The 14,053-nt window shown below is 40.4% G+C and overlaps 1 protein-coding gene across 3 annotated transcripts in view; it reads left to right on the top strand.

The window, feature by feature from the left end:
- The window catches only part of LOC139750898 (uncharacterized), a 265,619-nt gene that overhangs the window by 114,748 nt on the left and 136,818 nt on the right, over positions 1-14,053 (top strand). Inside the window, exon 5 of one of the 3 annotated variants that reach the window (XM_071665774.1) lies at positions 1,831-1,945. The exons of the other annotated variants lie outside the window; for them this stretch is intronic. Coding sequence (XP_071521875.1) covers positions 1,831-1,882 — 52 coding nt within the window. The 3' untranslated portion in view covers positions 1,883-1,945. The remainder of the gene's footprint in view (positions 1-1,830; positions 1,946-14,053) is intronic. 3 annotated transcript variants of the gene reach the window in all.

Here is a 14,053-nt window from a genome sequence, read left to right as displayed (position 1 = left end):
CTCTAACCCTTTCATTACTTACTGAATTAAAACCACCTTATGCCACATATTGTTCTCAAGCATTTTATTTCCAACACATCCACCCCTTCCTCCGCACAACCTTATCTATAGCCCATGCCTCGCAATCATATAATGTTGTTGGAACTCCCATTCCTTCTTATTAAACCAGGTATTCAAGGTCAATAAGACCACAAGCTGTTTGCCACTTTCATTCACAAGACTAGGTATCCAGTGACCCTAATTTATGCTTTCAACAGCCACATTACTCACTCTCACATTCAAATCATCTATCACAAATACTCACTCCCTTGCATTCAAATCACCCATCACAAATACTCAATCACTTGCATCAAATTTGCTCTCAAACTCACTTAGCTCCTCCCAAAACACTCACCTCTCCTCCCAGCTCCTGTTGCTTCCAGGTGCTTAAGCATTAACAATCACCCACCTGTCATAGTCCACTTTCACTTTCACACACATTAGCCTTGGGTTTCACTTCCTTACATACTTTCACACATTATCCTAACTCCTCCTTCTACAGAAGTGCTATCATTTTCTTAGTTCTTGCCTACCCACTAACCCTTGTTTTTTATCCCAAGATGATATTAGCTACCTAAGATGTTCATAGCTATCCCAGGATACCTTGCTAAAACAAAGCCCTGGTGTTACCCAGGAACTATTTTCTCAGGCTGTAAGCAATATTTTCATCAGCTTCAGGGATTATGGAAGAACCCTACTAACTCTTGCTCTTTCATCTTTGATTGTCATAATCATTAAAGACTTTTTTCTTTTGCACAGCATACACTAATTTTGGTACCATATAGATAGTCCTTCTCAGATATAACATGAATGGGATATGGGACATAAACAGGTTGAATTGACTTCACAAAATTCTTGTCATCCTCTTTAGAGAAATCTTATGAATGTTTGTATGGACAGACTGGTGTTGGGGAACAATTTTGTGAAATTCACTGACTAGTCACTGAAATGTATCATTTGTTCAAATGATTCAAATATAACACTGATTATTCAGTTTGTATTCTTATTATTTTCTTGTCCAGTGTGATTTTCATGTTTTTACTCTTTCTTTACTTTGTTAAAAGTTTTTCATCAGTATACTCCTAGTTAACCCATTCACTGCAGCAGTCTTATCATCCAGGATACACTGCATGCATAATGTTCTCAGTTATTCGAAGGATTACCTTCTTTTTTATTACAATTAACTGAAACACAATAGTAAAAAATGTAATACAACTCCACTTGGTGAGACATTGTTTACATCTGCTATGCGTCCTTCAATTTCGACAAATCTCTAGCCATGCATACGACATACTCTAGGAGTGATTTCTGGCATACACAGTGAGATGTGTGGTATATCTGTAAGTATTTTTGGCACAAATAAATATAAATAACTAAGGGTTTTCATCAGTAATATCTGTCATCTTGCAAAAGTGACAATGCTTCAAAAGCTTATCACCATAAGAGCACAGATCTCATCTAGGCTTCCTTGGCATCTCCAGAAATACTGACCATATATAGAAACAGTTTAGGCTGCAATGCCAGAAAGCAATATAAGGAATGTCACTTCAAGCAGTAATGGTCATATATTTTCTCTTGAGGAAGAGACAGCCAATTAAAAAACTGAAATGTACAATATGTGCCCCTGCTGTTGTGAACAGAAAAAAGTATATGATGTAAATGTCCCATCCACAGTGAATAGGTATGACTGTATTTCTCCAACTCTTTTCTTAAGTTTTAAACTTTTCTCTTCTTTGATTACATACATTATGTACATGGAACTAATACAGAGTATTTATATTTTCTTGACAGGGAAAGAAAGACAATAGTCAAGAAATCTCCTTTATCAAAGTTTTCAAAGTAGATTTCCACTTCATACCCAGGAAATATTGAAATGAAACTACTACAGAATAACCAAGACATTTGGGTGAGAACAATTTTCAAGTATCATATTTAATGCCCTGGACATTTGTAAATGTATTTAATGCCCTGGACATTTGTAAATGTATCATAACTAAAGCAGCTCCCAGAAAACTAAGATTAGGTAGTTTGGGTGATTGTAACCTTCAGGTAATACTGCAGTGAATGACTAGGATGTGTAATAGCACCACATATCAAGTAAAATCACACACAAAAACCAGGATTAGATGAAGTAAATGTCCATGTTGCACTGCACTGAACAGCCTGGATATTGGTTGTGTAACATGTTCAAGTACTTTATATAACAACTTTTACACAAGGAAGAGCAGAACATGTCACTCTCTAAGTAACCAGGACATTTGGGCATGGTATATCCTAACTTGCACAGAACAACAAGGACATTAAAAGTGCAGTAAGTCATGCAATGGATAGCTTAAACATGCAGGGGGTACTGCATTTTGAGAGCACCATACAGAACATCTATGACAGTAGCCACACAAAGAACAACTGGAACTTGTAAAAGAACAGAATGTGCAAATCACACCACAGGCAAACTATAATTTTTTACAGTGCATCACAGTTAAGTTGTACCACAGAACAACATAGGTATGTAGGTAGAGAGAATGCTTAAGTTGCTCATTTGATCAGCAATGGTTCTTCTGAAGGAGTTTCAGCTTGAATATGCAGTAATTTGGCCATCATGAAAGGGAAGGAATTTCAGGGATTTAAGTTGTAGAAGTCTAAGGCATGTATTGATACTATAAAAATCAAGAAACATTAATTATAGTTCATTAATTGTTTCAGACACTGTTTTCATTTGTGATGTAACAATCATTACCATCCATATTCTGACAGTATATATACTCTATAGAAATACAGCTGTTCCAGTAAATGCTGAGTTTGATGGCAGTAACCTATTTTTACAAAAAAAGTAGATGCATATCCACATATTACACATGAATAGCTTACAGAGATAAATTGACAGTTCAAATATATGCATACTCCTGTTGTTTATAACTAGTATGAAAATCCATTAGGTTAATGAATGCTCTGGGTGAATGTGTGTGTATGTGCTGGAGATTGAGGAAACCCATATCCTTGGGCAGGGTGTCATGAGTGAAAATGGGAATTATGAATACAAATGATGGAAGGAGTTGTGTGGATGGGAATTCATGAAAATTATCAAGGAATAGGGAAAGAAAGATGTGCAATTCTGCTATCACCAAGAGTGTGTGAGGGTGTTACAGAACATGGATGGGATGGATCAACAATAGTGTGGGTGAAAGGAAAGACTGGAATCGTAAAGTATGCATGGGTATGCGTGAATATGAAGAATGTATGAGGTAAGGATGAAATGAAGCATTTCTGAAGAAATTTGCATGAGTGTATAAACGGTTTTGAGAATGAGAGAAATGTGGTTGTAATGGGTGATATGAATGTGAAAATGGGATGTGATGAAATTGACAAGATAGTTGGTAAATGGGGAGTGCCTGGAGGAAATGAGAATGAGAGTTATCTTAAGGATGTTTGTAATGAGTGGTTTATTCCTTGCAAATACCTTTTTTCAGCATAAGATGATCCACAGATATACATGGATGAGAAATGATGGAAGAGAAGAGCAAAATTCTTTGATTGACTATGTGGTGGTGGATAAAAGAGTGAGAAAGGCCATGACTATGTGGCAGTGGATGAAAGAATGAGAAAGGCCATCCTAGATGATAGAGTGGTGATAAGATTCTTGAGAGACTGTAACCATTTTGCAGTTTTTGTGGGGATGAGGATCAGGGAGAAGTGGAGGTATGGTGTAAGGAAGAATAGAGAGGTAAAAGTGTTAGCAAGCAAGAAGATAAGTCAGAAAGAATGCAGGGAGGAGTATGAAAGGAAGGTAACTGAAAGCTTAGATGGAAGTAGAATGTTAAGAAGCTGATAGAGGAAAGCAAAGAAAGAGTAGAAGATTTTGGAAGATATTTGAGTGAAAAGATTTGGGAAAATAATAAATTATACTGGAAGGAGGTGAAAAAGGAAAGAGGTGGATGTAAGAATGGAAATGTTATTGTGAGAAGTAAGAAAGGGAGTTACTGAATCAAAAGGAGGAAGTGAAAGGAAGACGGAAAGTGTATTTTGAAGAACTGATGAATGTGGTAGAAGAGGAGGTAGCAGTTATTACATGTATGGGGAATGAGGATGGAAGGAAGAGGATATAAGTACAAGGGCCTATAGCAAAGAGGGAGGTAAGGACAATAATGAGGCTGAAGGTAGGAAAGCACCTGAAGTGGATGGGATTACAGCTGAAATGCTGAAGTATGAAAGAGAATCTGATAGAGAGGATGCAACTGAATTAGGCAAAAGCCATTATTGTTCCTTTATTCAAAGGAAAAGGTGCTAAGAATGTATGAAGCAACTGTAGGGTAATAAGTCTGTTAAGTATACCAGGAAAAGTGTATGCAAGATTGTTGAATGATAGAGTGATGGAAGTGACTGAATGAAGAATAAGTGAGGAGCAAGGGGGGTTTTAGGAAAGATTGGTGATGCATAGATCAGATTCATGTGGTAAAGATTACTATGAAAAAGTATTTAGCCAAAGATGATAAGCTGTATGCAGCTTTTATGGATCTGGAGAAAGCATATGACAGAGTCAAGTGGAAAATCTTTAAGGGTTGTGTTAAGGATATATGGGGTAGGGGAGACAAGTGTTGGATGAGGTGAAAGACTTCTGTAGAGAAGCAAAATCATACTGAGTAGAAATAGTGGAGCAAAAGGGCTGTGTGATCCCACTGTGGTGTTTCACCATATATACGGTTGAAGTGATAAGAGAGATGAAAGCAAAACTAAGGAAAGTGGGTGCAAAGATGGAGTATGGCAGAGATATAGTGGCTAGTAGCAAGCCTGTTTGCGGATGATACTGTACTGTTTGCCAAGAGTGAAAAGGGGTTGCAGAAGACAGTAAGTGTGTTTTATGATGTGTGTAAGCATAGGAAGTTGAAGGTAAATGGGAGTAAAAGTAAAGGAATGGTGTTTGAAAGGAATTAGAGTGAAAGTACAGATTTTGTAAAACCACATAGAATGAAAGAAGAAAGTGCACTACCTGTGCTTTGGATATGGTGAGAGAATTTAAGTATTTAGGAGCTGTCTTAGGTAAGCTTGAAGAGATGAGGGAGATAGCAGTACAGGGGAGAAGAGTCATTCATTCCCTTAATAGAATAATAAAGGGTAGAGGTGCAAGTATCTAAAAGAAAAGAGGATTAAGGGACATCATAGTCCTTCCAAGTATTACCCATGCAGCAGAAACATGGACACGGAACAAGTCACAGAGGTGAAGAATCCAGGCTGAGCTATTTGCTAGTAGCCTGTGGTATGACTTAATGGATTAAGAAAAAAATAAACAGGGTGTATGAGAGATGTGGTATGGTGGGGAATGCAAAGGGAATGAAATGTGGAGTGGTAGAGTATGTGAAACATAATATTTTGAGGTGGTTTTGGCATATGGACAGAATGCAAGAATGGGAGTTTACAAGGAGAGTGTGTAAGAGTACAATTAAAGGGGTGGTTGTGAGAGGAAGACCACCTGTGACATGGAGAATAGAGTGGAAGAATACTGAAGGGGGAGAAATGGTGGAAGAATGCATGGAATGGTGATGTTAGTGAGGCATGTAAGGGCAGGGATAAGTGTGGACTTTTGCCATGGCCACCCCCTCGATGGGAGTTCCTGGAGAGAACAGGATCAGAGATGTGGACAGATAGCTCTAGGTGACTTTGTAGATAAAAGTCAGTTTCAACATACTTAAATAGCTGTAAAAGCATCAACTATTCAAATATCTCCACTTCAGACAATGTTTAGGTAGCCAGTTTTGTGAACAGTAAGTTTTAAATCACTACTCAGCACATATCAAGATAAAATAGATTAATGAATTCTGTGTAACTCTAAGCAGCTTCCTTATGTTACAGTAACTTATCTTAAAGCAACTGCACTGTATCTGGATTTGGGTTAGAAGTCACAGTTTGCATGGATATATATATATATATATATATATATATATATATTTATTTATTTATTTTGCTTTGTCGCTGTCTCCTGCGTTTGCGAGGTAGCGCAAGGAAACAGACTAAAGAAATGGCCAAACCCACCCCCATACACAATGTATATACATACACGTCCACACATGCAAATATACATACCTATACATCTCAATGTACACATATATATACACACACAGACACGTACATATATACCCATGCACACAATTCACACTGTCTGCCTTTATTCATTCCCATCGCCACCTCGCCATGCATGGAATACCATCCCCCTCCCCCCTCATGTGTGCGAGGTAGCCTAGGAAAAGACAACAAAGGCCCCATTCGTTCACACTCAGTCTCTAGCTGTCATGCAATAATGCCCGAAACCACAGCTCCCTTTCCACATCCAGGCCCCACACAACTTTCCATGGTTTACCCCAGATGCTTCACATGCCCTGATTCAATCCACTGAGAGCACGTCAACCCCGGTATACCACATCGATCCAATTCACTCTATTCCTTGCCCTCCTTTCACCCTCCTGCATGTTCAGGCCCCGATCACACAAAATATTTTTCACTCCATCTTTCCACCTCCAATTTGGTCTCCAACTTCTCCTCGTTCCCTCCACCTCCGACACATATATCCTCTTGGTCAATCTTTCCTCACTCATTCTCTCCATGTGCCCAAACCATTTCAAAACACCCTCTTCTGCTCTCTCAACCACGCTCTTTTTATTTCCACACATCTCTCTTACCCTTACATTACTTACTCGATCAAACCACCGCACACCACACATTGTCCTCAAACATCTCATTTCCAGCACCTCCACCCTCCTGCGCACAACTCTATCCATAGCCCACGCCTCGCAACCATACAACATTGTTGGAACCATTATTCCTTCAAACCTACCCATTTTTGCTTTCCGAGATAATGTTCTCGACTTCCACACATTCTTCAAGGCTCCCAGGATTTTCACCCCCTTCCCCACCCTATGATTCACTTCCGCTTCCATGGTTCCATCCGCTGCCAGATCCACTCCCAGATATCTAAAACACTTTACTTCCTCCAGTTTTTCTCCATTCAAACTTACCTCCCAATTGACTTGACCCTCAACCCTACTGTACCTAATAACCTTGCTCTTATTCACATTTACTCTTAACTTTCTTCTTTCACACACTTTACCAAACTCAGTCACCAGCTTCTGCAGTTTCTCACATGAATCAGCTACCAGCGCTGTATCATCAGCGAACAACAACTGACTCACTTCCCAAGCTCTCTCATTCACAACAGACTTCATACTTGCCCCTCTTTCCAAAACTCTTGCATTCACCTCCCTAACGATCCCATCCATAAATAAATTAAACAACCATGGAGACATCACACACCCCTGCCACAAACCTACATTCACTGAGAACCAATCACTTTCCTCTCTTCCTACACGTACACATGCCTTACATCCTCGATAAAAACTTTTCACTGCTTCTAACAACTTGCCTCCCACACCATATATTCTTAATACCTTCCACAGAGCATCTCTATCAATTCTATCATATGCCTTCTCCAGATCCATAAATGCTACATACAAATCCATTTGCTTTTCTAAGTATTTCTCACGTACATTCTTCAAAGCAAACACCTGATCCACACATCCTCTACCACTTCTGAAACCACACTGCTCTTCCCCAATCTGATGCTCTGTACATGCCTTCACCCTCTCAATCAATACCCTCCCATATAATTTACCAGGAATACTCAACAAACGTATACCTCTAATTTGAGCACTCACTCTTATCCCCTTTGCCTTTGTACAATGGCACTATGCATGCATTCTGCCAATCCTCAGGCACCTCACCATGAGTCATACATACATTAAATAACCTTACCAACCAGTCAACAATACAGTCACCCCCTTTTTTAATAAATTCCACTGCAATACCATCCAAACCTACTGCCTTGCTGGCTTTCATCTTCCGCAAAGCTTTTAATACCTCTTCTCTGTTTACCAAATCATTTTCCCTAACCCTCTCACTTTGCACACCACTTCCACCAAAACACCCTACATCTGCCACTCTATCATCAAACACATTCAACAAACCTTCAAAATACTCACTCCATCTCCTTCTCACATCACCACTACTTGTTATCACCTCACCATTTGCGCCCTTCACTGAAGTTCCCATTTGCTCCCTTGTCTTACGCACTTTATTTACCTCCTTCCAGAACATCTTTTTATTCTCCCTAAAATTTAATGATACTCTCTCACCCCAACTCTCATTTGCCCTCTTTTTCACCTCTTGCACCTTTCTCTTGACCTCCTGTCTCTTTCTTTTATACATCTCCCACTCAATTGCATTTTTTCCCTGCAAAAATCGTCCAAATGCCTCTCTCTTCTCTTTCACTAATATTCTTCTTCATCCCACCACTCACTACCCTTTCTAATCAACCCACCTCCCACTCTCCTCATGCCACAAGCATCTTTTGCGCAATCCATCACTGATTCCCTAAATACATCCCATTCCTCCCCCACTCCCCTTACTTCCATTGTTCTCACCTTTTTCCATTCTGTACTCAGTCTCTCCTGGTACGTCCTCACACAAGTCTCCTTCCCAAGCTCACTTACTCTCACCACCCTCTTCACCCCAACATTCACTCTTCTTTTCTGAAAACCCATACAAATCTTCACCTTAGCCTCCACAAGATAATGATCAGACATCCCTCCAGTTGCACCTCTCAGCACATTAACATCCAAAAGTCTCTCTTTCGCGCGCCTGTCAATTAACACGTAATCCAATAACGCTTTCTGGCCATCTCTCCTACTTACATACGTATACTTATGTATGTCTCGCTTTTTAAATCAGGTATTCCCAATCACCAGTCCTTTTTCAGCACATAAATCTACAAGCTCTTCACCATTTCCATTTACAACACTGAACACCCCATGTATACCAATTATTCCCTCAACTGCCACATTACTCACCTTTGCATTCAAATCACCCATCACTATAACCCGGTCTCGTACATCAAAACCACTAACACATTGATTCAGCTGCTCCCGAAACACTTGCCTCTCATGATCTTTCTTCTCATGCCCAGGTGCATATGCACCAATAATCACCCATCTCTCTCCATCAACTTTCAGTTTTACCCATATTAATCGAGAATTTACTTTCTTACATTCTATCACTTTCCCTGGGGATAGGGGAGAAAGAATACTTCCCACATATTCCCTGCGTGTCGTAGAAGGCGACTAAAAGGGGAGGGAGCGGGGGGCTGGAAATCCTCCCCTCCTTGTATTTTGACTTTCTAAAAGGTGAAACAGAAGAAGGAGTCACGCGGGGAGTGCTCATCCTCCTCGAAAGCTCAGATTGGGGTGTCTAAATGTGTGTGGATGTAACCAAGATGAGAAAAAAAGGACAGATAGGTAGTATGTTTGAGGAAAGGAACCTGGATGTTTTGGCTCTGAGTGAAACGAGATATATATATATATATATATATATATATATATATATATATATATATATATATATATATATATATATATGTATATATATATATATGATGATAATATATATGGTGATAACAAGTAGTGGTGATGTGGGAAGGAGATGGAGTGAGTATTTTGAGGGTTTGTTGAATGTGTTTGATGATAGAGTGGCAGATATAGGGTGTTTTCGTTGAGGTGGTGTGCAAAGTGAGAGGGTTAGGGAAAATGTTTTGGTAAACAGAGAAGAGGTAGTGAAAGCTTTGCGGAAGATGAAAGCCGGCAAGGCAGCGGGTTTGGATGGTATTGCAGTGGAATTTATTAAAAAAGGGGGTGACTGTATTGTTGACTGGTTGGTAAGGTTATTTAATGTATGTATGACTCATGGTGAGGTGCCTGAGGATTGGCGGAATGCGTGCATAGTGCCATTGTACAAAGGCAAAGGGGATAAGAGTGAGTGCTCAAATTACAGAGGTATAAGTTTGTTGAGTATTCCTGGTAAATTATATGGGAGGGTATTGATTGAGAGGGTGAAGGCATGTACAGAGCATCAGATTGGGGAAGAGCAGTGTGGTTTCAGAAGTGGTAGAGGATGTGTGGATCAGGTGTTTGCTTTGAAGAATGTATGTGAGAAATACTTAGAAAGCAAATGGATTTGTATGTAGCATTTATGGATCTGGAGAAGGCATATGATAGAGTTGATAGAGATGCTCTGTGGAAGGTATTAAGAATATATGGTGTGGGAGGAAAGTTGTTAGAAGCAGTGAAAAGTTTTTATCGAGGATGTAAGGCATGTGTACGTGTAGGAAGAGAGGAAAGTGATTGGTTCTCAGTGAATGTAGGTTTGCGGCAGGGGTGTGTGATGTCTCCATGGTTGTTCAAAATTTGTTTATGGATGGGGTTGTTAGGGAGGTAAATGCATGAGTTTTGGAAAGAGGGGCAAGTATGAAGTCTGTTGGGGATGAGAGAGCTTGGGAAGTGAGTCAGTTGTTGTTCGCTGATGATACAGCGCTGGTGGCTGATTCATGTGAGAAACTGCAGAAGCTGGTGACTGAGTTTGGTAAAGTGTGTGGAAGAAGAAAGTTAAGAGTAAATGTGAATAAGAGCAAGGTTATTAGGTACAGTAGGGTTGAGGGTCAAGTCAATTGGGAGGTGAGTTTGAATGGAGAAAAACTGGAGGAAGTGAAGTGTTTTAGATATCTGGGAGTGGATCTGGCAGCGGATGGAACCATGGAAGCGGAAGTGGATCATAGGGTGGGGGAGGGGGCGAAAATCCTGGGGGCCTTGAAGAATGTGTGGAAGTCGAGAACATTATCTCGGAAAGCAAAAATGGGTATGTTTGAAGGAATAGTGGTTCCAACAATGTTGTATGGTTGCGAGGCGTGGGCTATGGATAGAGTTGTGCGCAGGAGGATGGATGTGCTGGAAATGAGAAGTTTGAGGACAATGTGTGGTGTGAGGTGGTTTGATCGAGTGAGTAACGTAAGGGTAAGAGAGATGTGTGGAAATAAAAAGAGCGTGGTTGAGAGAGCAGAAGAGGGTGTTTTGAAGTGGTTTCGGCACATGGAGAGGATGAGTGAGGAAAGATTGACCAAGAGGATATATGTGTCGGAGGTGGAGGGAACAAGGAGAAGAGGGAGACCAAATTGGAGGTGGAAAGATGGAGTGAAAAAGATTTTGTGTGATCGGGGCCTGAACATGCAGGAGGGTGAAAGGAGGGCAAGGAATAGAGTGAATTGGAGCGATGTGGTATACCGGGGTTGACGTGCTGTCAGTGGATTGAATCAAGGGATGTGTATGGGGGTGGGTTGGGCCATTTCTTTCGTCTGTTTCCTTGCGTTACCTCGCAAACGCGGGAGACAGTGACAAAGCAAAAAAAAAAAAAAAAAAAAAAAAAATATATATATATATATATATATATATATATATATATATATATATATATATATATATATATATATATATATTATCCCTGGGGATAGGGGAGAAAGAATACTCCCACGTATTCCCTGCGTGTCGTAGAAGGCGACTAAAAGGGGAGGGAGCGGGGGGCTGGAAATCCTCCCCTCTCAATTTTTTTTAATTTTCCAAAAGAAGGAACAGAGAAGGGGGCCAAGTGAGGATATTCCCTCAGTGGCCCAGTTCTCTGTTCTTAACGCTACCTCGCTAACGCGGGAAATGTCGAATAGTTTGAAAAAAAAAAAAATATATATGTGTATATATATATATATATATATATATATATATATATATATATATATATATATGTGTGTGTGTGTGTGATAGTATGTGATAGAATGTAAGAAAGTAAATTCTCGATTAATATGGGTAAAACTGAAAGTTGATGGAGAGAGATGGGTGATTATTGGTGCATATGCACCTGGGCATGAGAAGAAAGATCATGAGAGGCAAGTGTTTTGGGAGCAGCTGAATGAGTGTGTTAGTGGTTTTCATGCACGAGACTGGGTTATAGTGATGGGTGATTTGAATGCAAAGGTGAGTAATGTGGCAGTTGAGGGAATAATTGGTATACATGGGGTGTTCAGTGTTGTAAATGGAAATGGTGAAGAGCTTGTAGATTTATGTGCTGATAAAGGACTGGTGATTGGGAATACCTGGTTTAAAAACCGAGATATACATAAGTATACGTATGTAAGTAGGAGAGATGGCCAGAGAGCGTTATTGGATTACGTGTTAATTGACAGGCGCGCGAAAGAGAGACTCTTGGATGCTAATGTGCTGAGAGGTGCAACTTGGAGGGATGTCTGATCATTATCTTGTGGAGGCTAAGGTGAAGATTTGTATGGGTTTTCAGAAAAGAAGAGTGAATGTTGGGGTGAAGAGGGTGGTGAGAGTAAGTGAGCTTGGGAAGGAGACTTGTGTGAGGAAGTACCAGGAGAGACTGAGTACAGAATGGAAAAAGGTGAGAACAATGGAAGTAAGGGGAGTGGTGGAGGAATGGGATGTATTTAGGGAAAAAGTGATGGATTGCTCAAAAGATGCTTGTGGCATGAGAAGAGTGGGAGGTGGGTTGATTAGAAAGGGTAGTGAGTGGTGAGATGAAGAAGTAAGATTATTAGTGAAAGAGAAGAGAGAGGCATTTGGACGATTTTTGCAGGGAAAAAATGCAATTGAGTGGGAGATGTATAAAATAAAGAGACAAGAGGTCAAGAAAAAGGTGCAAGAGGTGGAAAAGAGGGCAAATGAGAGTTGGGGTGAGCGAGTATCATTAAATTTCAGGGAGAATAAAAAGATGTTCTGGAAGGAGGTAAATAAAGTGCGTAAGACAAGGGAGCAAATGGGAACTTCAGTGAAGGGCGCAAATGGGGAGGTGATAACAAGAAGTGGTGATGTGAGAAGGAGATGGAGTGAGTATTTTGAAGGTTTGTTGAATGTGTTTGATGATAGAGTGGCAGATATAGGGTGTTTTGGTCGAGGTGGTGTGCAAAGTGAGAGGGTTAGGGAAAATGATTTGGTAAACGGAGAAGAGGAAGTAAAAGCTTTGCGGAAGATGAAAGCCGGCAAGGCAGCAGGTTTGGATGGTATTGCAGTGGAATTTATTAAAAAAGGGGGTGACTGTATTGTTGACTGGTTGGTAAGGTTATTTAATGTATGTATGACTCATGGTGAGGTGCCTGAGGATTGGCGGAATGCGTGCATAGTGCCATTGTACAAAGGCAAAGGGGATAAGAGTGAGTGCTCAAATTACAGAGGTATAAGTTTGTTGAGTATTCCTGGTAAATTATATGGGATGGTATTGATTGAGAGGGTGAAGGCATGTACAGAGCATCAGATTGGGGAAGAGCAGTGTGGTTTCAGAAGTGGTAGAGGGTGTGTGGATCAGGTGTTTGCTGTGAAGAATGTATGTGAGAAATACTTAGAAAAGCAAATGGATTTGTATGTAGCATTTATGGATCTGGAGAAGGCATATGATAGAGTTGATAGAGATGCTCTGTGGAAGGTATTGAGAATATATGGTGTGGGAGGCAAGTTGTTAGAAGCAGTGAAAAGTTTCTATCGAGGATGTAAGGCATATGTACGTGTAGGAAGAGAGGAAAGTGATTGGTTCTCAGTGAATGTAGGTTTGCGGCAGGGGTGTGTGATGTCTCCATGGTTGTTTAATTTGTTTATGGATGGGGTTGTTAGGGAGGTGAATGCAAGAATTTTGGAAAGAGGGGCAAGTATGAAGTCTGTTGTGGATGAGAGAGCTTGGGAAGTGAGTCAGTTATTGTTCGCTGATGATACAGCGCTGGTGGCTGATTCATGTGAGAAACTGCAGAAGCTGGTGACTGAGTTTGGTAAAGTGTGTGAAAGAAGAGAGTTAAGAGTAAATGTGAATAAGAGCAAGGTTATTAGGTACAGTAGGGTTGAGGGTCAAGTCAATTGGGAGGTAAGTTTGAATGGAGAAAAACTGGAGGAAGTAAAGTGTTTTAGATATCTGGGAGTGGATCTGGCAGCGGATGGAACCATGGAAGTGGAAGTGAATCATAGGGTGGGGGAGGGGGCGAAAATCCTGGGAGCCTTGAAGAATGTGTGGAAGTCGAGAACATTATCTCGGAAAGCAAAAATGGGTAGGTTTGAAGGAATAGTGGTTCCAACAATGTTGTATCGTTGCGAGG

This window comes from Panulirus ornatus, chromosome 10 (assembly GCF_036320965.1).
Source record: "Panulirus ornatus isolate Po-2019 chromosome 10, ASM3632096v1, whole genome shotgun sequence".
Lineage (NCBI taxonomy): Eukaryota > Metazoa > Arthropoda > Malacostraca > Decapoda > Palinuridae > Panulirus > Panulirus ornatus.
Note: the sequence above shows the minus strand (reverse complement) of the source record. Positions and strands in the feature narration are given on the sequence as shown.